Raw genomic sequence first — 22,679 nt, 5'->3', positions numbered from 1 at the left:
CTCTAATTAAAAGGATGCTGTACTTCCTTTTATAGCTTATACATTTAAGTAATATGACAATAAAAACACCGAGGCAGTAAAAAAGGTCTGTGGGGTGCTTTTCCCCTTTAAAGAGTTTTTTTTCAAGTCTGCAGAGCTGCACCGGAGGAGACATCTGTGACCTTTCCTCACTCAGCAAGGCGAGAGCCACTCCAGCCTGTTCATTCACAATCTGACACGTTTCCTTAATTAGGAATCTCATATTCTGGGTTTGGTTTTATTTTGTTTTTTTAGGACAACTGATTCTGGAAGGCCACAAGTTGCAAGAAGCTCTCCACGAATCAATGATCCACAAGTTGCAAGAAGCTCTCCATGAATCAATGACTGCAGGTACCGTGGTTCACACATCGTCGGGTACAGGTCAGCTGAAGCCAGCGGTGAAGCCAGAGGCTGGCTTAGCACCACAGTCTCCACACTGAGCAGCCACGTGACTGCCTGCTGTGCCACAGCCGGGCAGGGGCACACGGCAGACTTGACCAGCACCACTACCCTGACGCCTGGCAGCACGGACTCAGGGAAGGAGCCTCTGAAAGGAACCGTCAGGACAAGCAGGACAGGGAAGCAGGGTGAAGCCTGTCTTCATTCTCAAATACATACGCCATGTATTTCAGATTCAAGTACAAGGCAGCACCACCCTCGGTGCTCAGTGCTGCAGGGCCACTTGACCGTTCTTCAGAAGGAGGAAAGTGAGGAGAGAGGACTTGGGTGAACGCAGCTCTACTGAACAGTAAAGGCCAAGGGATCTTCCCTGGTGATGCGTTTCTTAGTTAATAACTAAGGTACACTTAGTAGTAAGACTTTCAGAAGTCAGACATTTAAATCAAGCTCCCAAGTTAGGCATGGTAAAGAAGTGGCTCTTCTTCCTTCCTTTTTGGTTACAAGATTATTTCGACCTGTTTCTGAGCTATGCTGGGTGTTCAGCCCCAGACAGTCAGCTGTCCGGTGTTGTGCGCCATCACCACACAGAATGCCATCCCCACCTACATGTGCGAAAGCCTGGCTTTGTAAATAGTAAGCAACTGGGTTTTCTGGAAGACTAATTATTCAGAGTGGAAGCAAAGCGTATTTTAATACAATGTGGCAAAGAACACAACTTCAATGTGAGCTGAAAATTGACCCAGTGGAATAACCTGCAGCCTGTCAGTAGAGACGTGCTACAGACTCCGCTGGGCAGGGACAGATGTCGGGAAGGCTGGGCATCAGAACAATTCCATGTCACCAGAGGGGTAACCACAACTTCTGTTGTACCCAATCTCTTAGGGCAAAGAGAGCATTCTTAAAAATGACCTTAAAAATTCCTTGGGTTCAGGGTAGAAAGGTACGAAGAGATTCGCCCGAATAACTGGATACTCACTTGAGTTACTATTTCCTGAAGTAGTTTAACGTCTCTTTCTCGACACCCAGTGCTCTCTTCCAGCTGGAGGTGAAATGCTGGAGAAATGGACTCACCCACCACTTTTAATCCAGAAATGCTGAGGAAGGGAAACACACACACAAGCATAAATCCTCTTCCGAGCTCAGATTTCTCACATATAAATAATTTTACAAAGTCTGCATTAATGAATGTGACAGAAACTTGGGACTTCCATGGGAAACATCATGTGGTGGGATTCCAGATCTGACAAAGGGAGGTAAAAACGCACGCTCTGGGCAGTGCTTCCTAGTCTAGGACACCCTGCAGCACGGCGGGGAAGAGGATTCCCGGTCCCGCAGGACCCTCCGGCTCACATTTCACAGAGAACACGTGCGTCATCCCCAGCCTCCCACCAGACGGTCTACATGCCTCATCCACCTTGGCTGGGGCCACCCCCTCCTCAAGGGGCCCCCTGCAGGCCCACTCAGCCCTGGGCCTCAGCCCTGTCACTTCCTCTCCTCACCTGCTCTCTCCTGTTCTTGTACGGCTAGCGCCAGACCCGCCCGGTCCCAGGTCCAGGGTCACTCCTCTGAGGGCCTCCCTCATCACCCACTTTAGGGAAGTGTCTGCACCATCATTTTCTATTACTTCTGTTTCCTCCATGGATAACATATTATAATTGATAATGCTGCTTCCTTATTTGCTAAATCTTTAGTTTGTATCTTGTCTTTTATAAACTACAGGGATGATTTCTGACACTAAAATTTTATATTTTGGTCACCAACAATATATTTAGGTTGTAAAGCTGTCTTCTTGTGTACATGTTTAATTTTAAATTTTTCTTGAATTACGATGATTTTCTTCTCTCTTAGGATTAACAGCACAGAAATCTGCTGTTTCTCAGGAAGGAAGAGAGATTTCTTTAGGGGTGAAAGCCTGTATTTTCAAATGATTATTGCAGTGTTATGAGAACTGTAGGCCATATAATTTAGCCAGGTATGGTTTGATTTCTGACCTATCTCCTAGGACAAAAATAGTGATACATGTCTATTTGAAATTGGGCTAAACATTTTAAATGGCTTTCCTTTAGTCTGCTTTACCTGGAAAGATCTGCTTTTCCCTTAGAATGAAATGAGCACAAAAAGCACTTGTTAGCATATTCGATTCTTCAAATATGTTTAGGACTCAACAAGTTTTTACTGAATGACTACCTGTGCCGAGTATCACATGAAGTGAGGAAGCTAAGCTCACCTGCCTTTCAAACCACCCTTGAACATCATTGTGTCTACTTTCTTTAAATGTAATGCATCACACTAGGATCTCTCAATAAATCAGGCTGCAGATTTGTATCATGGAATCTCAGACTCTAGGGCTTCTGGAATATGGGGAAACCTTATAGATCAGTTGTTTTACTACTGTAGAAGCTAAGAAATATGCTTTCAAAACCCATTTCCTAGGTGAATTCTGAATGTGTTAAACTTGTACACAAAGAAGTATTAATTGTTTTAGGTCATGTACTCTCAGGGAGAACTTAAAAAATTACTTTTCAAATTGTATTTCATGTGAATTAAATGGCCTGGATTTTCCTTGATACAAACAAGGCACCTACAAACCCAATTGAGCTTATTATTCGATCAAATGGGCTCATCTCACATGTTAGGTGGAGCAAGTTGGTGAGAGAAGGAATGAAACAAAATGTTCTCTTTCTGGCTGCCTGGATGCTGAATGTCGCATTAAAGTTTAACTAAAACCAAACAGACAGAGAATAAACAACTTGAGTTCAGAAAGTAAGAAGCTGTGTTTCAGAGCCTGTTATACTTAAAAAAACGTTTCTGGAGAGCACATTATTTACCATATTACTTTACCCATTTTACCAAATGGAAATACTAAACACTGGTCTAGGTCCTAGGGATAGAACAATCAACAATTCAGACGTGGTCTCCATCATGTGCTTAGTGTGGGGAAAGCGCTGGACATGAATAATTATCTGTTAGAATTTAGGGGCTCTTCAAGATTCCAGCAAGGACCCAAAGTAGCATAGGCCGCTGACTTCCTCTCCCAAATGCAACCTCAGAGATGAGAGAAGCAAATCACTGATTAGAGGAGACTAAAAAAAATTACTTAGAACTGAACACTGAAAATACTTACTGCCTTTGAAATGTTTATCTTTAAGCTATTTATTGGAAAATAATAACACCAATAACCTAAATGTAAAAAGCTAAAAAAGAGTAAAAAAACACAATTCAATGAAACAAGGAAGCAGAAAAATAAGGGAAAAAAATCAATCAAAGAAAACAAAATATGAGTAAAAAACAAAACCAAACTTAAAAAAATGTGCTGGGCAAAATCCTGGAAAGATTATCGTAAGAATGAAAACGACAGAAACAGAAAATAAAAAGGGGAAATAATACAGACACAAGAGAGAGAATCACAGACTATACCCAGCCCAAAGGCCCCAAGTCTAGAGAGTCTTACAGAGGAGTCCTGCTCAACTTTGAAGAAACAAATAATCAAGCCTGGTCTTATACAATGGCTCCATAATGCAGGGAAGTGGAAAAACTGCTCAATACTTTATTGAGGCTACCACAACATTGATTCCTAGGTTATATTAGGTTGTTGTAACAAAAGATTATAGGCCCATTTAAATTATAAATATGGATATAAAAAAATTCAAAATCCTAACTAACAGTGCAGAAAAATATACTGTAATCAAGGAGGGGTTTACTCAGGAAAGCAAGGATGTTTTAACATCAGAAAATACAGTCATCCCTCGGTAGTCACAGGAACACTGGGTAGAGTGCAGGAGTAGAGGTGGGTTTCAGTAGTTTCAAGTGTACATGAGAGGTGAGGATGTGGAGAGGGCATAAACAACTCTGGAAAAAGACTGGCTACAAAGAGAAGCAGAGCAATGGGCTAGTTGCTAGAGGGGAGTATGGGGTCATGGGAAAGAAGAATTTAAGACAAGATAGGGCAGAGTGTACTTGAATGCTAATCAAATGACTCAGGAAAGGGGAGAGACTGAAGAGAAAGGAGAGGAGACAACCAAAGGCACTCGGTCCTTAAGAAAGGAGAGCTGTGATGGATGGAGGAACGTTTCTTTGGCTATAACACGAGGGAAGACTGGTTCGGATACCCGCAGGTGTACAGGTTTGTGAGGGAAAATGAGGGAGTTCCCAAGTGACAGCATGAGGCAAGGCTGTCAGCTAAAAGTGGGTGGAGTGAGACAGAGCGTTAGGGATTTTGGAGAGAAGAAAAAGTGAGAGAGAGCTGGGAAAAGTAGAGGACTGGACTTAAAAAATAAACACATTAACACTCATAGAATAAAGGGCACCTGAGGTAGGTGTTCATGAATTGACAGTGACTCCAATGTGCTAGGCTGAGCTGGTTTATTAAGATTTCATAAGCTAATGTAACTGGAAACAATAATATCTCTCTACCACAAATCATGCAAGAACTTTTGTTAGGATCATAAGTCAGACCCAGACTTCAATTATTTCTCCCCCTACTTTATCTGGAACATCTGTGACCCGCTTATTTATTAACTGTCCTTTTTAGAAAAGTTTCTAGTTTCCATATCTGGCAATAGGGATAGGACTTCCACGACTGAGAAGGCAGGTTTCAACTTGGAAAGGCAAAAAGAAACCACAGGCAAGGTGAGATCATTTTCTGTAAGATAAGAAATCTGCCTGAAGATGTCACTAGCCTCAATGTTTTTCTCAATTCTAGAGGAATCTTAAAGAACTACTCTTGTGTAGTTAAGACAAAAGTAAACAGAACACTCGTAAGGTTCACTTTGATTTCACTTGTTTCTTTTTCTTGAAGTAACTTAAAAAAATGAGTAATTTTCTAAAAAGCAGCATGGACAGTATGAACCCACTGTCATCTAATTACATCCTTTTACCCGTACAGATGTGTGGGAATTCTCCAGTGTTTATGCTGGTTATTTCTGGTGGCAGCATGTTGTTATTTCTTTTCATCTTTGTTATCTTCTGTACTACTGTAATATTTTACCAATGAGCTTGTATCATTTTTAGAAAAACAAAGTTATGATTTTTTAAAACAATGACAAAATGGATGCTCTGGTTTCACACACAGAGACAAATTTGAATGAACTGTGTTTTTGGTTTCTTAGTTGCAATTTAGACAAACTGACTCAAGCCTATTAAATGCACTGAAAACCAAAGAGGTGACACTCAAAATTTTTCACAAGTTGTTTAAATGTTGTGCAGATAAACTTTTGAGTTGGTTGAAAATATATAAAACTCACCCTTGTAAAGCTTTATGAATTCGTTTGCACTTTTCCTTCAACACTGCAAAAATACCTGAAGGAAACAAATACATTTGATAGTACACTTGGAAGATTGGATATACTAATCTAAAAATGTTTTTCAAGATCCAGTTCAATGCAGCAAATCCTTCTGCCCACTAAAAACACATAAATAGACAGCCAGTAACTCCTCTGAAGGCCCCCAACTTTCATCTGTGGCATATACTAGCTGGCACCTGCTCACCCAACTTTCAGCAAAATCTGGGATGAAGTTTTCCACAACAAAACAATGGCTCTGTTCTTATTAAGATACTATAAATTATCTGGCCAAGAACAAAAGGGTACAAGTATATTAAATATTTCTGGACCCTAAACAATTTGGGAAAAAAATAGACACTGCAGTCATGTTTATGATCTCTTCTTGATATTTTCACTTTCTTTTAAGGAAAATCCACAAACTGAAATATCTGAGGAGACAGGAGTGGCAGGGTATCTGACAAGTATATGAATGTGCACACAGAAACACTCACTTTTACTGATTCTCTGAATTAAAACCAATGCTGAATCTTTAGAAATTTATAAAATTTAAAATTACAAATACCAGGCCTGCTTTTCCATTTTCCTTTTAGTCTTTGGTGAGGAGGCGCTATCACAGCCCAGAACCACATTTTAATTTGAGTCGACTGCCCATTAAGCAAGTTTTAATAGTTGGTAAACCTGTATGGCCTCAGCACCAACTCATGAATCAAAGGCTGATGGGGAAAACTAGACAACAGTTATAAAATTATAAGTACCAAAAATTAGCATACTTCAGCTAATTTCTCAAAAAATCCCGATAAACTAAATGATGACTGGCCCAGAGCTAGTCCCTCCTTTTTCTGGCATCTCTGCCCACCAAGGGAGCGAGCTTTGCTTTGGCTCTGGCTTCATCTCCAGAAACATGAGAGAAGCTCTAACCCGGAAACCCTGAGGCAGGGACAAACTTCTTCACCATCATTTTTCCCATAAATTGCCAGATAATGTAATTCAGAGCCAGAGCTTTGTCTGGGAAATCATGTCCTCCAGCTGATTTCTCCAAAAAGGCAAACCAGCAGCATGGCTAACATGACTTGAAATATCTTTGATTTCCTGGGTTTAAAGGTTATACCTGGATTTTCTTCCATGATGTTGAGGGCCTCAATTGCAGCAGCAGCTAAGAGGGGAGGTAATGAAGCTGAAAAGCAGTATCCCTGGCCGGAAAGTCGCTGAGAAGAAACAAACAAGTTATAAAACATAAACACTTTTTTTTGTCTCTGTTTTTCTTTGGCTAAAAAATCTAAAGGCACCAAATCTCTGCACTCCCTACCAAATAGCACGTACAAATGGTGAGGTGGTAAGACCCAGGCATGTACAGAAGTTATGTAACAAAACCAAAACTTTTTTAGAAAGGGAGATAATTTCTAAATGTAAATATTTTGAATGATTCTTTAACAAATCTACTTCTAAATAAAAATTGTGTGATAAACTAAGTTAGAATGAAATTTTGTAATAGCGGTTACATTTTTAGTTGACCAATGGAGCAACGGGTTTCAGTTTTTGCTTTTGTTTTTAAAAAGAACCCACCTGATGGTCAATTACGAAAGACCTGCCACAGCAGAAACCCCCAATAGAAGCAAGTGAATTCTCCATGTTGGCACTGATAAGATCAATATCATCAATCTGTCAGAAAAGAGGGACAGTGGGAGTTATTTCTCAATTTAAAGAAAAGGAGGGGGGGAAAAAAAAGGCCAATGTCAATCCTAGAGACAAAATTTCGGCACTAATGTCAACATCTGGATTCAAACTACATCCTTGAAAATAAAGGGTAAGTCATACAAAATCAATTGTTAAAAGGACCGATGTTTCATAGCCCACCTCTGAAGATGTCTCACTTTATACTTTTTTGCCATTCCATCATTCATCGACAATTTATTCACAGTGGAAGAGCTAGATAAAAGATGAAATCTAAAGTTGTTTGATACTAAACATATTCAGAGGTAAAAGATAAGATCACTTCCTTGCTAAAACAGTGGTCTCAGCTGTCCTTCTCCATAGAAGGTACTTGAGAGAAATAAAAAGAAATCTATCAGGGTTTTGAGCACTTTGGAACAAGTACTACATTCCATTTACCTTTTCCACCTTTTCAAAAATGAAATCAATTTATCCAAACATGATGGCAATGGGCCATCATGGGCTCTGACCAAAGTGGACCAACTGGGCAGTGGATGAACCTAATGTGCCCACTGGGCTCCTGAGTACCCACGACCTTCTCAACGGCTCAGCACTCCTTTGGTCCTCACCGTCTGCTCCAGCCCCCAGCACCAAGTTCCATCCTGCATACAGTAGCCATTCTGTAATTACTCACTGATGGCCATAATAATGACTGGTCAGATCACATCTGGTGTTTTTCCAAGTGTTCCACAGATCCAACAAGGAAACCTGCGCACTCTTCTTTTTTTTTAACCTTTCATTATGAAAAATTTCAAACATATACAAAAGTATAAAGAATCCCCATCACCAGATTCAATAATTATCAACTTACGGACAATCCTTTTCCACGTATAAGCCCCCTACTGCCCTCTTCATCTCTTTGGAGCAAATCTCAGACCTTACATGTTTTCATCTATAAATATTTCAGTGTGCATTTCTAAAAGATATGCACTCTTTCAAAAACATTACCACACTTAAAAAATGAAAAATTTCTTAATATCAAATACTGAGTGTTCAAGTATCTCTGTCTCACAAAGCTTGTTTTTCACAGTATTTGTTTGAATTAGGGTCCAAATAAGGTCCATACATTCTGCACTCTTACTCAAGCCATTATAAATACTACCTCTGAGACAACTGCTGGAAGCAGTGAGAAAACTAGAACAGTGAAATTAGATAGTGCTTTTTCCTCCTTTAAAATTTTCATGCCTTAAAAATTGCTCTGGTGTAAATTTTACTTGAATTAATTTCCATTTATCTTAAATTCTTCAGTGCATTTCATTGCCAAATGTCAGTTTGTCTTTGAAGAGTATGCTTCAGTCAACTTGGTGTGATAGTCATTCTGCTCTACATTTTTCTCTAGGTCTGTATGGGTAGAGGGATGCAAATAATCTAAGGTGAGTTTATATTTTATAGTTCAACATTTTAACACAAGCTGCAAAACTTTTATGCACAAGATTTGGAGAAAAGCTTCCTTCACATCAACCACACAGCGGTGGGTAAGGGCAGGTTACACAGTGGTCGGTGAGGACAGGTTCTGCAGATGGGCCCACACTGTTCCTCTCCGAGGCTCTAGGAGCAAAACCCACTAAGAGTAGGGCTAGTTGAGGCTCATTTCCTTTCAGCAAGAGAAAACATAAAAAACTCACTCCAGTTGTCTGGGACCTTGAGCGGCTTTGTGAATCCATGCTGGTGGTATTTCTAATATATATATATATAAATCACCCCCATACACACAAATAACAATACAGAATTTTAAATATTAGAAAGAACATCTTTTCACTGCTATGATACTTTCTAAAGGACAACTTAGAGAATTCTTACTGATTTTAAAGAAAAAATGGAAGGCAAATTTAACTGTTTCTAGAGAAGAAACACGGAAAGCTGGGATCAAATGTTACCGTGTAAACAGAACACAAATTCTATGATTAGCCACTGAGTTCCAAGGGAAGATGGGGACCCTGGTCTGGCTGACCCAATCCTCTGTGGGCTCAGTGAAGTGACAGACACCAAAGCTGCACCCTGCACATCGATGAGGAACACTGTCTTGTGCCCATGAAACCTGCCCAGCAGGATGGAACTGCATGGTTACTATATGAAGGAATGTTCCAAAAAAGGAGAGCTTACATCGATTCCAAAATGTTCAGTGACTCCTCGGCCGTGCTCCCCCAGGACTCCAAACGAAAGGCTTTCCTCCAGAAAGATCCTTGCTTTATATCTGTATTTTAACTTAACCTAAGTGGTAAATAAACACAACTTTAAAATACTGAAAATTCATAAAATTCGTATTTGTGAATCTGCCTACTTGCTAAAATTTATTTGTAACCTCCAAATCAATACTTAGGGCATATGTGCAGGGTGGTGAAAAACTTTGAGTCACCTGAAATGCACCTTCCCAGCTGAGGTAACAGGCTACTGCTTCAGCTTATTTATACTGCAAACAAGTGTCCTTCTCACATTCTGTTTACTGCCACATTTTTCGCATTTTGTGCTTTTCCTTGTGATTCTGTTGTTCACAATGGCCCCCAAGCACAGCGCTGAAGTTCGGCCCAGAGGGCCTCAGCGCAAGAAGGCTGTGATGTGCCTTACGGAAAACATGCGTGTGTTACATAAACTGCACTCAGGCCGGAGTTAGAGCACTGCCGGCTGTGAGTTCAATATGGCTACATCAACGATGTACACTAAATAAGGTGTCTTTACCCAGAAACACATATAAAACAAGGTTATGTACTGAGTAACTGATGAAAACGTGGTGACTAGAGGGTTGCAGAAAACTAACTCTGTATTTGCCCTAGGAGCAAAAGTTCAGTATTTGGTAATTCAGTATTTGCAGCAGGTTTATAGAACATAAATATATACACACACACACACACACACACACACACACACACACACACATACACACATATACACACACACTTTATAGAACATAACTACCATGAATAATGAAAATTAACTGTACTTTAGATGCTCTAAAATGATTCAATTTAACTCAGTAATATAGACAGCACAATGCCAATTTTTAAAGAAGGAACTGTTAAGACACTATGAGTATAGACATGTAATCTATCTGTTAAATACTGGTCTGATTATACATAAAAACTCCTAGGGAAATGTTGTAAATATTCTTCCCTCAGAGGCACTATTCCAATTTAGATTCATTTTTTTAATCCAGAAAAAGTTTTCATTAATATGTTTTTTAATCTTTTTTTTTCCCCCTTTGTTTTCCGGCTTATAAGAAAGTCCTTTCCCATCTAAGGTTTAGATGCATATTTATCTATATGTTCTTCTAATTATTTCATAAATTTTTTGGTTTATACATTGGGAGGCTGAACATATGTACAGATTTTTTCCCCCTAGTGTTTAACTGATTTACCCCTTTATGATATGTATGTGATAAGTTTCACAGCTGAATTAAAATACAGTGATTATCAACCACTAAATTTTTATATATATAACATGAGAAGTTGGGCTCTTAAATCTTTCCATGACTCATGTAATCTTCTCTTGTGCCAGAATCATAATTTTAATTATTAAATGTTTAATTACTATGATTTTTTCCACTGAAACTATAGAAATAATGCACAGAAATATATAAGATGGGTTGATGTCTCATATCATGCGTCTGATAATTTATTTTTTAACCATCAAGATTTTACAGGCTAGGGCTTCCCTGGTGGCGCAGTGGTTGAGAATCTGCCTGCCAATGCAGGGGACACGGGTTCGAGCCCTGGTTTGGGAAGATCCCAAATGCCGCGGAGCAACTGGGCCCGTGAGCCACAACTACCGAGCCTGCGTGTCTGGAGCCTGTGCTCCGCAACAAGAGAGGCCGTGACGGTGAGAGGCCCGCACACCGCGATGAAGAGTGGTCCCCGCTCGCCACAACTAGAGAAAGCCCTCGCACAGAAACAAAGACCCAACACAGCCAAAAATACATAAATAAATAAATAAATAAATAAATAAATAAATAAATAAATAAAGAAGCTTTCATTAAAAAAAAAAAAAAGATTTTACAGGCTAATCTTGTGAATCAACATCAGATTGGGAGAGGGGTCCTCACTGGGCTTTTACCTGAATTTTCATTAACAATGAACAAACTAATTTGGGGAGAATTACATCTTTTCAATACTAATTCTTTCCCATCCATTAATAAGAGGTATTATATGAGTGAGATAGTTTCTAAAAACCATGTTTTAGAAAATATTTAATAATATTATCACAGTACTGGAACACAAACAGACAAGTAAAACAAAACAGGAATCCTTTTGTCAAACCCTAATTTGTATACTGTAATTTTACATACTCAGTACTTTAGGTACTTGATCTGTTCCTACACTTTACATTTTGTTTCACTGGCTGTATATTTGCCCATCAGTACTGATTTATTATTGTACCCCTGTAACGTACAGTTCTAACATCTTGTGGCCGACTATCTCTCCTACATTATTCTCAGTCTTTGACACTCACAAAAGGAAGGAGAGGAAAACAAATCTCTTTTATTGACATTTAGGATGTATCTAGATTTCCTCAAGAAATAGTGAAAAACTTAAAAAATGAGATATGAAACCTTTATTTTGAATCCCTATTCAATTGATGGACTCATAGATTCAGATTTTAATGGTCAAATGCAATGGTGGTTTATTACAGGAAAATCAGTGTAATACACCATACTAATAGAATGAAGGATAACCACATGATTAACTCAACTGATGCAGAAAAAGCATCTGACAAACCCCAAACCTCTCATGAGAGAAGCATTCAACAAATAAGAAATAGGAGGGAACTTCCTCAACTTGATAAAGGGCATTTACGGAAAACCCACAGCTAAAATCATACTCGATGGTGATAGCCTGAAAGCTTTCCCTTTAAAGAGCAGGAAGGACACTCACTCTTGTCACTTCTAGTCAACACTGTACTGGAAGTTCTAGCCAGAGCAATCAGGAAAGAAAAAAAAAGAAAAGCATCCATCCTTGGAAAGGAAGAAGCAAAACTAGCTCTATTCACAGATGACATGATCTTATACACAGAATAAGATCCACAAAAATACTGTTTCAGCTAATAAACAAGTTCAGCAAAAGTTGAATGATGCAAGATCAATACACAAAAGTCATCTGTATTTCTATAATTAGTAGTGAACAATCCAAAAAGGAAATTAAGAAAACAATTCCATCTATAATAGCATCAAAAAGAATAAAATACTTAGCATCAAAAAGAATACAATACTTAGGAATAAATTTAACCAAAGAGGTACCAGACTTTACAGTAAAAGCCACAAACAATACTGAAAGAAATTGAAGAAAACTGAAATAAATGGAAATACATTCCATGTTCATCAATGAGAAGACTCAGTATCATTAAGATGGCAATACTTCCCAGAGCAATCTAAATATTCACTACAATCCCTATAAAAAATCTCAATGCCATTTTTTACAGAAATGGAAAAGCTGATCCTAACATTCAAATGGAATTTCAAGGGATGCCAAATAACCAAAACAATCTTGAAAAAGAACAAAAATGGAGAACTCACATCTTGATTTCAAAGTTTACCACAAAGCTACATGAATTAAGTAATTAAGCATGGTACTGGCATAAGGCTAGACATATAGACAAATGGAATAGAACTGAGAGTCCAGAAATAAACCCATATACCTACAGTCAACTGATTTCAACAAGGGTGCCAAGACCATTCAATGGGAAAACAATAGTTTCTTCAACAAATGGTACAGGGACAAATGGATAACCACATGCAAAAGAATGAAGTTGAATCCCTCTCTCACAGAATATACAAAAATTAAGTCAAAATGGATCAAGGACCTAAAATAAGAGCTGAAACTATAAAAATCTCAGAAGAAAACATAGGGGTGTATCTTCATACCCTGGATTTGGCAATGTATTTCTTAGATAAGACACTAAAAGCACAAGCAACAACAAAAAACTAGATAAATTGGACTTTGCCAAAATTAAAAACTTTTGTGCATCAAAGGACACTATCAAAGAAATGAAAAGACAACCTATAGAATGAGAGAAAATATTTGCAAATCACATACCTGATAAGGGTCTAGTACCCAGAATACATAAAGAACTTTACAAAAAGACACCCCAGTTTAAAAATGGGCAAAGGACTTCTAGAGGCATTTCTCCAAAGATATACAAATGGCCAACACAAGAAAAGTGGCTCAACATCATTAGTCATTCAAGAAATGCAAATCAGAAATGCAAATATACTTCACACCTACTAGAATGGCAAAAATTAAAAAAAAAAAAAAAGTATACATTGGTAAGGATGTGGAGAAACTGAAACCCTCCTCCATTGCTGGTGGGAATGTAAAATGGTACAAGCCACTGTGGAAAACAGTATGGCAGTTCCTCAATAAGTTAAAAATAGAATTACCACATGATCCAGCAATTACATTGCTAGGCACATACATGAAAGAGTTGAAAACAGGGATTCAAACAAATACTTGTACATGAATGTTCACAGCAGCACTATTCACAAATGCCAAAAGGTGAAGCAATCCAAATATCTGTTAACAAAAAAATCAAAATGTGATACACCCACACAATGGAATATTACTTAGCTTTAAAAAGGAATGAAGCGAAGAGTAGCCCCTGCTTGCCAAAACCAGAGAAAGCCCGCGCACAGCAACGAAGACCCAACGCAGCCAAAAATAAATAAATTTTAAAAAAAAGAAGAAAAAAGGAATGAAGTACTGATAAATGATGCCACAAATTGGATAAACAATGAAAACATTATAAGTGAGTGAAGCCATAGTCATATATTATATGATTCCATTTATCAGAAATATCCAGAATAGGTAAATCCATATAGACAGAAAGCAGACTGGTGGGGGCTAGGGGCAAGGAAAAATGTGGAGTGATTGCTTAATGGGTACTGGGTCTTCTTTGGGAGTGACAAAAAGGTTTTACAACTAGCTAGTTGATGAGTGCACAACACTGTGCACGTACTAAATGCCACTGAACTCTACACTCTAAAATGGCTAGTTTTATGTTATGTGAATTTCACCTAAAAAAAAAAAATCTCAATAGTCATGGTTTCTAAAGACAGTGTATTGTATCCCCTTTTAAAAAGCCGAGTTTTACAAAATACATATTATATGATTTCATTTATATGAAATTCTACAAAAAGCAAAACTACAGGAACAGAAAGCAGATCAACGGTGGCTTGCGGCCAGGAATGGGGTACTCATTACAAAGGGGCATGAGGGACTTCTGGAGTGACAGAAATGTTCTATATCTTGACTGTGGTGATGGTGATAGGGGAGTATACATCTGTCAAAACTTATCAAACTGTACTCTTAAAGTGAGTATATTTTATTATGTGTCAATTATACCTCAATAAAGTTGGTTTTATAAAATTCAGTCTTGATTACTCTTTAAAGGTCAGGGTTGGCATTTAATGTTAATCTACTTCTCTAGTATGATCAGAATGTGCTTATGATACCTATTAAGCAAAGCAATGCAGACATTATACATTAAAAATGGTCATAAACAAAAGGCATAACTGCCAAATAGTCTGAATACTGAAATAATAAATAAACATGGTTGCTCACCAATTCTGGAAGAGGGCAAATAGTTCCAGTATTCATATATAACCCCTCAACTACAATGAAACGTCGAGTTACACGAGCCTTGCGAGGATTCTTTAAAAGAAAAAAAAATAGATGTTTTAAATTTCAGTAACTCCAAATACAAAATCTGTTATGTGCTCTCTAGCACTTTCACCCTACAAGATTTATTCACCAAGATAAATCAACAAATAGATAGACTAAATCAATTTCAAGCTTAAGGTTTGAGATCCTGTTATTTTGAGATGAAAAACAGTGCTTTCTTCTCTCAGACATGTTTTCAGGTCACACAGTCAACTAGGAGGCCTCACACACAAACACAAACTGTTTAGACACTGAGAATACTAAAACACAAACAAAACCCTCCAAGCCCAGAATGACTGGGAAGGGACCCAAGGGAACTTTCTGGGGGAGATGGGGACGTTTTATGTCATGATGGGGGCCATGATACCTGGGCTACATGGGTATAACCACTGGTCAAAACTGTATAACTAGGACTAATGTATTTCAATGTAAATTTTACCTAAAATAAAAAGAACTCTAATGATGATGATGATAATCATCATCATCACAGAGATTGAGTGGGGAGTTAGGTGAAGGTTCAGATGATACAAGAGTGGCAGAATATTGAAAACAAAGCTGGGAGAAGGGTACAGGGGGCTTCACTATACTACTGTTTCCTTTGAATGTGCCAGAAATTTTCCTAATAAAAAGTTAAAAAACAGACAAACCCTGACCTCCCTTACTTACCAAAAAACAGATGAAACCCTTCTCCTTCCTTCCTCCTCACTACTGGTTCAAGTAAAACTGGACTATGACCTCACCCAGTCATGTTCGGGGGTGGTGCAGTGGAGGGACTCTTTCAAGTAACACACACCTTCCCACACCCCACTGATGTCAAATCACTAATAAACCACTCCCACTGCTGAATCTGTAGATGTTTCAGGTACGCTGCACTGAAAAAATTCCACAGAGTTTGCCGCCACCTTTCTACTCAAAGGTTTCTTGCCTCTAAGCTTCTAATGAACAACTAGAAACTCAAATATCAGAGCTATTCTTTAAGGGGTATTTTAGAACCCACAGCTGTATGTAATACTGAAAAAAGTGTCGGCTGAAGCATGCGAAAGTTTACATCATTCTTGGTCATCTTCACTCCGTCCCTAAGTCAAACCTGAGGCTGCGGGTCTGCTGGGAGGTCACAGCTGAGGACCTGGGGGCATCCCGCCTCTCCCTGCCTTTAAAACACAAAGTATCTTTCTTATGATCTTAAAATACTCAATGAAGGAATATTTTATTTTTGGAATATTCTTGGGAAATGGAAAAGTTCAAAAAAGAATTTAACAAATGAGCTCGTTACACCACACACTGGTAACTTTTTCTTGTAAATACATATCTTTGTAAATTACCTTGTTCAAATCAGGATTTTACTGCAATCGTTCTAGGACCGGAGTTTTTAAAATATTATGTTGTGAACATTCTCACATTATTTAATATTATTTAAACCATGATTTTAATGGAGATTTAATATTCCACCTTGTAGATACACCGTAAATTATTTAACTATTCCCACAGTGTTGGATTTAGGTTGTTTCCTTCATTTTGTTTTTTTACATCACGTGAATACCCTTCAATCTCTGACACCATTTCTGATTCTCTTCTAAAGATAGCACTCCAGAGGGTATAGATATTTAAGAATCCCAGAATATACCTGCCCATTTACCCTCTAGAAAGGCTGTGCCAACTGAAGCTCTCCTCAGAGTTTTTGGAAGGCCCTTTGTACATCAGTGTGGCACTGATTATTACCATAAAAAGTTTTCCCTAATTGGACAGGCAAAAACTCTTACCCTAATTTCTGTAACTGTTAGTGAGATCAGACTATTTTCTATTTGCTCAGTTATCTGCATTTCCTCTATGAACTGCTGTTTTTACTTATTATCTTTTTTTTTTAAGAAGGATTAATATGGGATAAGAGAACTCTATAAGAAAAGGAATGAAAAAACATATGAACTCCATTAGTTGGGAAACTGACAAAAAGAGTTTGATCCAAACTCAGATTATTTAACTTACTTTCAAAGGAAATATAAGCATCTAAGTACAAAATATTTAAAAATTTAACATTTATTATTTTTGTGAAAACAAAATTAAAAAAGAATTATTTCTAAAAACCAAAATGTAAAGTAATTTAGAAAGCCTACTCTTGGCAGGAATATGTGGTATAAATTAATTAGTAAAAAGGTAAAAACTATAAAATGGAAATAAATTTTAAGATAACTTTATTTCTTGTTATTCATTAAAAAAAAAGTTCCACAGATTATAAATCTTATACAACACACACAGAGAAATTGAATATGTTGTCTTCCAAATTTGTACAATGCTAACTTGGCGAAATAACTCTACAGCAGACTGGTTCATTGGTCACACTTTCTAAGGCAGTGTTTTTCAATACGGTAGCATTCTATTACTGAATCAGAAAAGGGACATCTTTTTACAATCTGTAGAAAGAATTCATTGGTGGAACGGTCTCAATTTTAAGATTTTCCCTATACATTCTTCTAAATTGTATACTTATAAAACACTGTCTGTAGCACACCTAGCATAAAATAGCAGAAGTCTATGTGTATTCATAACAAGAATGTGTATAATCATGAAGTGCTGCTCTTAGGCTATCACCTAAACAAAGATGGCAGAATCCAAAAGGAATAACTCAAATATCTGGGAAAATGGAAATTAACACAAAATTAAGGATGTGATGAGCATTTTTATCAGTTACTCTAGTAACGGATGAGTTACACTGGGAAAGTCCACTTGAAAGTGGTGTTTGAGACAAAGGATGTGGTGACCAGGTTCCCAGTACAATTCACACAGTGGTTCCTGCTGCAGAACCACAGACCACAGAACTACCTTCTCTGTTCATGTTGTCAGGGGCAAATAAATGCTAATTCTAACAGTGATGCTTTGAACACGTTTCCTCTGTTCCAGTCTCTATCAGGGCAACAAGGAGCAAGTTCCACCTGCCTAATTCCCTCCCTGTCCCAGGGGACTACACAGGTGCTCGAGAAGAAGTGTAAATAGGTTGCAACGTAGAAGGAAACCATGCTTGAGGCAGCTGCTTCCCACAGGCAGCAGCTGCTCAGAGATCTGGGATGAGGTTGGGGTAGGGAGAAAGAGTCTTCACTTTGTTCATAAATTCATTAATTAAGATCTGCCGCCATGGTTTCTTCTGGTGAATTGATACATGATTTATTCTGATATGAATAAGCCTATTTTGAATTCACTAGATACATCTTGTTAATGCCCTAATGAGTTCTGTTGTTACTTCTGTAGAGTTGAGTGTACATCCCTCCACCCCCAAAATGCATGCTGTTTTTCTCTCTCTTTTAGAAAGCTGCCTAGATAACCTTCCCCCAAATTTGCCATATATAATTATGGCAATGATGAGGCAATTACTATCAGGCTTGACTCTCTAATCTGAGGTACATTTAATAAGCAGAAACACCCTTATTTAATGTCCACATGTGATCCACAGGCAAGTTTTCATGACAAATTACCATTTCATTTATAATTTAGCTGGTTAGAAAGTACAAAAGAACTGTGTAATTTTCTTCAAAAGAATCATACCTTTTGATCTTCAATCTCTTGTTCTTTCAATAGTCGCTGCAGGTCATCCATATCATTATGGTTAAATAGCTTAATGTCACTACGTGATGCCTGTAATCCCTTCTGAATAGCAAAGCAGGCAGCTTTATCTCTGCAAGGAAGAAAGACCCACCAAATTGGGGTTTAAAGGGTCTTGTCAACATTCTCAGAAAAGGAATGCTTGCTTTTGTAAGTTGACCAACATCCACTTGTTAAACTGAACATGGCAAATAAATAAAACATGTTTGAACATTAATATATTGTTTGCACTTCACTCTGCAAACCTTTCCACATAACTACCATACTGATTCTGTTCCACGAAGCAAACTCTTGCCATCTTTTGACCTCTGAGAAATCAGCATGCATCTTACTATACAGATGGCATATTAGTTTATTCAAAGTACTTTCCTCTTTCTGAAAAATAAATGAAATATTGGTGCATCTCACCATCAGTGGCATCTCTGATTTGACTGGCCACCACTCTGCCATTACTTTGCCATCAAAAGGAATACTGGGTTACTGACTCTACATAACCCAGGGGAGAACTCATGCAGATTAATCTTCAGTAAGATCTCCTAAATTGAGTTAATGGGGGGCAGGATATATTTCTTAAATTAAGTGTATTATTTAAAAGTACATGTAACACTTCTGCTTCTGAGAAAATAGACATATTTTCCCTATTTTTCTCACTGGGTACAACCAAAAATCCTGGACATCATGTATAAGACAAACATAAGATGATGCTGAAAAATGGAGAGAAAAGGCAGACCAGCGAGGGATCTGAGAAATGACATGAAACAAGTTCCTGGATTTTCCTAACTTGGAACTGATGCAGCTGGCAAACTGGAAATGCCAACAGGCGAGACAGAAAAGCTCTGACAAAAGTCTGCTCTCTGTAGCCAAAGGGACAGGAAAGGGGGCAGCCCAGCAAAGGTCTCTACTGCAGCCAAACCACAGAAAAACCTGGGCCTGTCCCCTCCACACTAGCAAAGGCTGAGAGGGGGACCCAGACTCTAGCCTTCACGAGGCCATAACAAGGCTCCCCAATACCCCTGTGGGAGCTGTCAGTGAAGGGAGCCAGAACTTGTATCTCCGTTGGGTAGTAACAAGTGGCTCCCACTGTGGTGTTAGTGAAGACCATGTGGAGAGACCTAACTTCCAATCTCCTGCAGGGAGAGACACTCTCCCCTGCCTATGCTTAGGCTGTGTTAGGGGAGGCTCAGACAAGAGTAGGACTCTCACCAACAACCAGAAGAAATGAAAATAACCCCACCTCAGTGTCAGTGGAGGCCCCGTGGGGACCCTGGACTTGTACTTCCACCTGACAGTAATGAGGCAGCAGTGCCCCCCTGCCCTTGTTGGAAGACTGTCAGAGAAAGCCAATTCAAACAGAAAGTTTAAATAAAGCATAAACTATAACAGCATAATATGAAACTGTTCATGTTTCACTTGTCATACCAATAACCAGAAAATATCAAACAATGAAAAAAAAAAAGAAAAAAAACAATTAACAAATGCCAGTACTAAGATGACAGAGTTGTCAGGATGATCTGATAATGACTTTAAAACAGTCATGATAAAAATGTTTCATGAGTAATTATGAACATGCTTGAAACAAATGAAAAAACAGGAAGCTGCAGCAGAGAAAAGGAAGATACAAAGAAGAATCCTGTGGGGATATTAGAACTAAAAAGCAAAATAGTCAAAAGAAAAAGCATAGTGGATGAATTCAGCAGCAGAATGGAGAGAGGAAAGAATCAGTGAGCTGAAAGATGTAACAGTAGAAATCAAGTCAATGTAAATCGCAGAGAGAAAGTAGACTAGAAAGAAAAGAACAGTCTCAGGGACCTGTGAGACTACAGTAAAATATGCAACATTCAAGTCTGTAGAGTTCTAAAGAACAGAATGAGGGTGGGACTAAAAAGGTACTTAAAGAAATAATGGCTGAAAACCTATAGATTAAAGAAGAGGCGTAAAACTATAGATTAAAGAAGCTGAGCAAAATTCTTGCAGGTAAACCCAAACAAATAAATGCCAATACAATTATAGTCAAACTTCTGAAAACTAATGACAAAGAAAAAAATCTTGAAATCAGCACAAGAAAAATGACACCTTACATGTAAGAGAAAAGCAATTTGAGTGACAGTAGATTTCTCATCAGAAACCATGAACACCAGAAAAAAAGTGTCCCAATGTATTTCAAATGCTGAAAAAAAAAGACCTGGCAACCAAGAATCCAAAACTAGCAAAAATATCCTTTAGGAATGAGGGGGAGAAGACATTCTCAGTTGAAAAAAAAAACTAAGAGACTCTGTCCCAAGCTGACTTCCCCTAAAGGAATGGCTAGAGAAAGCTCTCCACATAGAAAAAATAAATAAATAAAAGAATCTTAGATTATCAGGAAGGAAGAAAGAATACTGTAAAAAGTATGAACAAACACACTAGGCTTTTCTTCCCCTCTTGAGTTTTCTAAGTCATTGTGGATGGTTAAAGTAAAAATTATAACACTATCTGATGTGGTTCTCAAAGTGTTTACAGGAAATACTTAAAACAACTGTATTATAAATAAGGAGAGTAAGGGGATGTAAAAGAAGATAAAGGATTCTATAACTGAACTGGTAAAATAACACCAGTAGAATGTGATAACTTATGCGTACATACAACATCATACTTACAGCAATGACTAAAAAACTATACAGAGGGAAACACTTGAAAACAAATAAATAAAATAAATAAGATAAATAAAAATGGAACTCCAAAACTCATTCAATTAACCCTGAGAAAGGCAGGAAAAAGAAAACAAAAAACAGAGAGAACAAATAAGAAACAAAAAATAAAAATTGGGAGGTTAAGATCCCATATATCAATAATTACATTAAATGTAAATGGCTAAAATATACAATTTAAAGACAGAGTGGCAGAGTGGATTAAACATGCTGCCTATAAGAAATTCACTTCAAATGTAATGAGATGGGTAGTAAGGGAATGTGTGTGTGTAGGGCGCACTGAGGGCGCACATGAGCACACACATGTAGTTATATATATATATATATATAGTTATATGCTATATATATGTATGTATGTTATATACAATAATATAGGTAGGAAGGGTATACATATATATTACATACAATAAACACATGCAAACATTCACAAGGGAAAGCAGAGTGCCTATGTTAATATCTGATAAAGTAGACTTTGGAACAAAGAAAATTACCAGAGACAGAGAAGGATGTTATATAATGATAAAAAGACTCAATTAACCAGGAAAACTTATCCTAAATATGCACCAAATAACAGAGCTACAAAAGATAAGACACAAAAACTGATAAAAGTGAAAGAAGAAACTGACAAATTACAACAACTGACAGAACTACCAAACAGAAAATCAGCAAGGATATAGAAGAACTTAATAACACCATCAACTAGGAAGATCTAATTGTCGTTTATAGAACACTCCATTCAGCAGAATATTTTTTTTTCTATTTAATGATAATGACAAAAAAAAATTTCTCTCAAAAGGTAAATAAAGTTTCATATGTAAATTGCTTTTTGTCTCACTAAAACGTTTATATAAGTATACCTTAAGAAGTTGACATGCAAAACTAGCGCTCTCTCTTACGGGATTAAAGGATAGAAGTGGAAAATGAACAATTTGTATGTTTTTTCTGGTTTTTAATTTGCATATCAGTGACTTTTAAAAAATACTGATCAGTGTAACATTTGATCATTGAATACTATTATATGAAAAACAGAAACGTATAAAGAAGGAAATTAATCACATGTGTCCTATCATGGAGTGATACCTTCTCACTGGTGTCCTCATGTGGCCTTTTCTCTGTATTTGCCAGAATATTCTTTTTTAAGTGACTATGGAACATATTCCAAGATAGACCACATCATGAGCCATAAAACAAACTGTAACAAATTAAAAATTTCCAAATGCTTGGAAACTAAACAACACACTTCTACATAACTCATGGGTCAGAGAAATAAAACACAAAAATGAACTAAACGAAAATGAAAATAAACGCATCAAAATTTGTGGAACACAACTATAGCAGTGATGACA

General features: G+C 37.6%; 1 protein-coding gene across 19 annotated transcripts in view; it reads right to left on the bottom strand.

Annotated features, from left to right (window-relative positions):
* LOC103013143 (serine palmitoyltransferase 1-like) overlaps window positions 1-22,679 on the bottom strand; it is a 62,034-nt gene that overhangs the window by 12,243 nt on the left and 27,112 nt on the right. For 9 of the 19 annotated variants that reach the window (XM_057549022.1, XM_057549021.1, XM_057549019.1 and 6 more), the window contains 7 exons: window positions 18,590-18,719; window positions 14,957-15,046; window positions 9,513-9,620; window positions 7,263-7,358; window positions 6,808-6,904; window positions 5,661-5,715; window positions 1,394-1,511 (listed from right to left, as the gene is read on the bottom strand). In XM_057549022.1, coding sequence (XP_057405005.1) covers window positions 1,394-1,511; window positions 5,661-5,715; window positions 6,808-6,904; window positions 7,263-7,358; window positions 9,513-9,620; window positions 14,957-15,046; window positions 18,590-18,719 — 694 coding nt within the window. Of the gene's footprint in view, window positions 1-1,393; window positions 1,512-5,660; window positions 5,716-6,807; window positions 6,905-7,262; window positions 7,359-9,512; window positions 9,621-14,956; window positions 15,047-18,589; window positions 18,720-22,679 lie in introns of those variants that run through there. The other 10 variants (XR_009008720.1, XR_009008721.1, XR_009008722.1 and 7 more) reach the window with 3 other exon arrangements.

The sequence above is a fragment of the Balaenoptera acutorostrata genome, chromosome 6 (assembly GCF_949987535.1).
Source record: "Balaenoptera acutorostrata chromosome 6, mBalAcu1.1, whole genome shotgun sequence".
NCBI classification, from domain to species: Eukaryota; Metazoa; Chordata; class Mammalia; order Artiodactyla; family Balaenopteridae; genus Balaenoptera; species Balaenoptera acutorostrata.
This window is presented reverse-complemented; position numbering and strand designations above follow the sequence as displayed.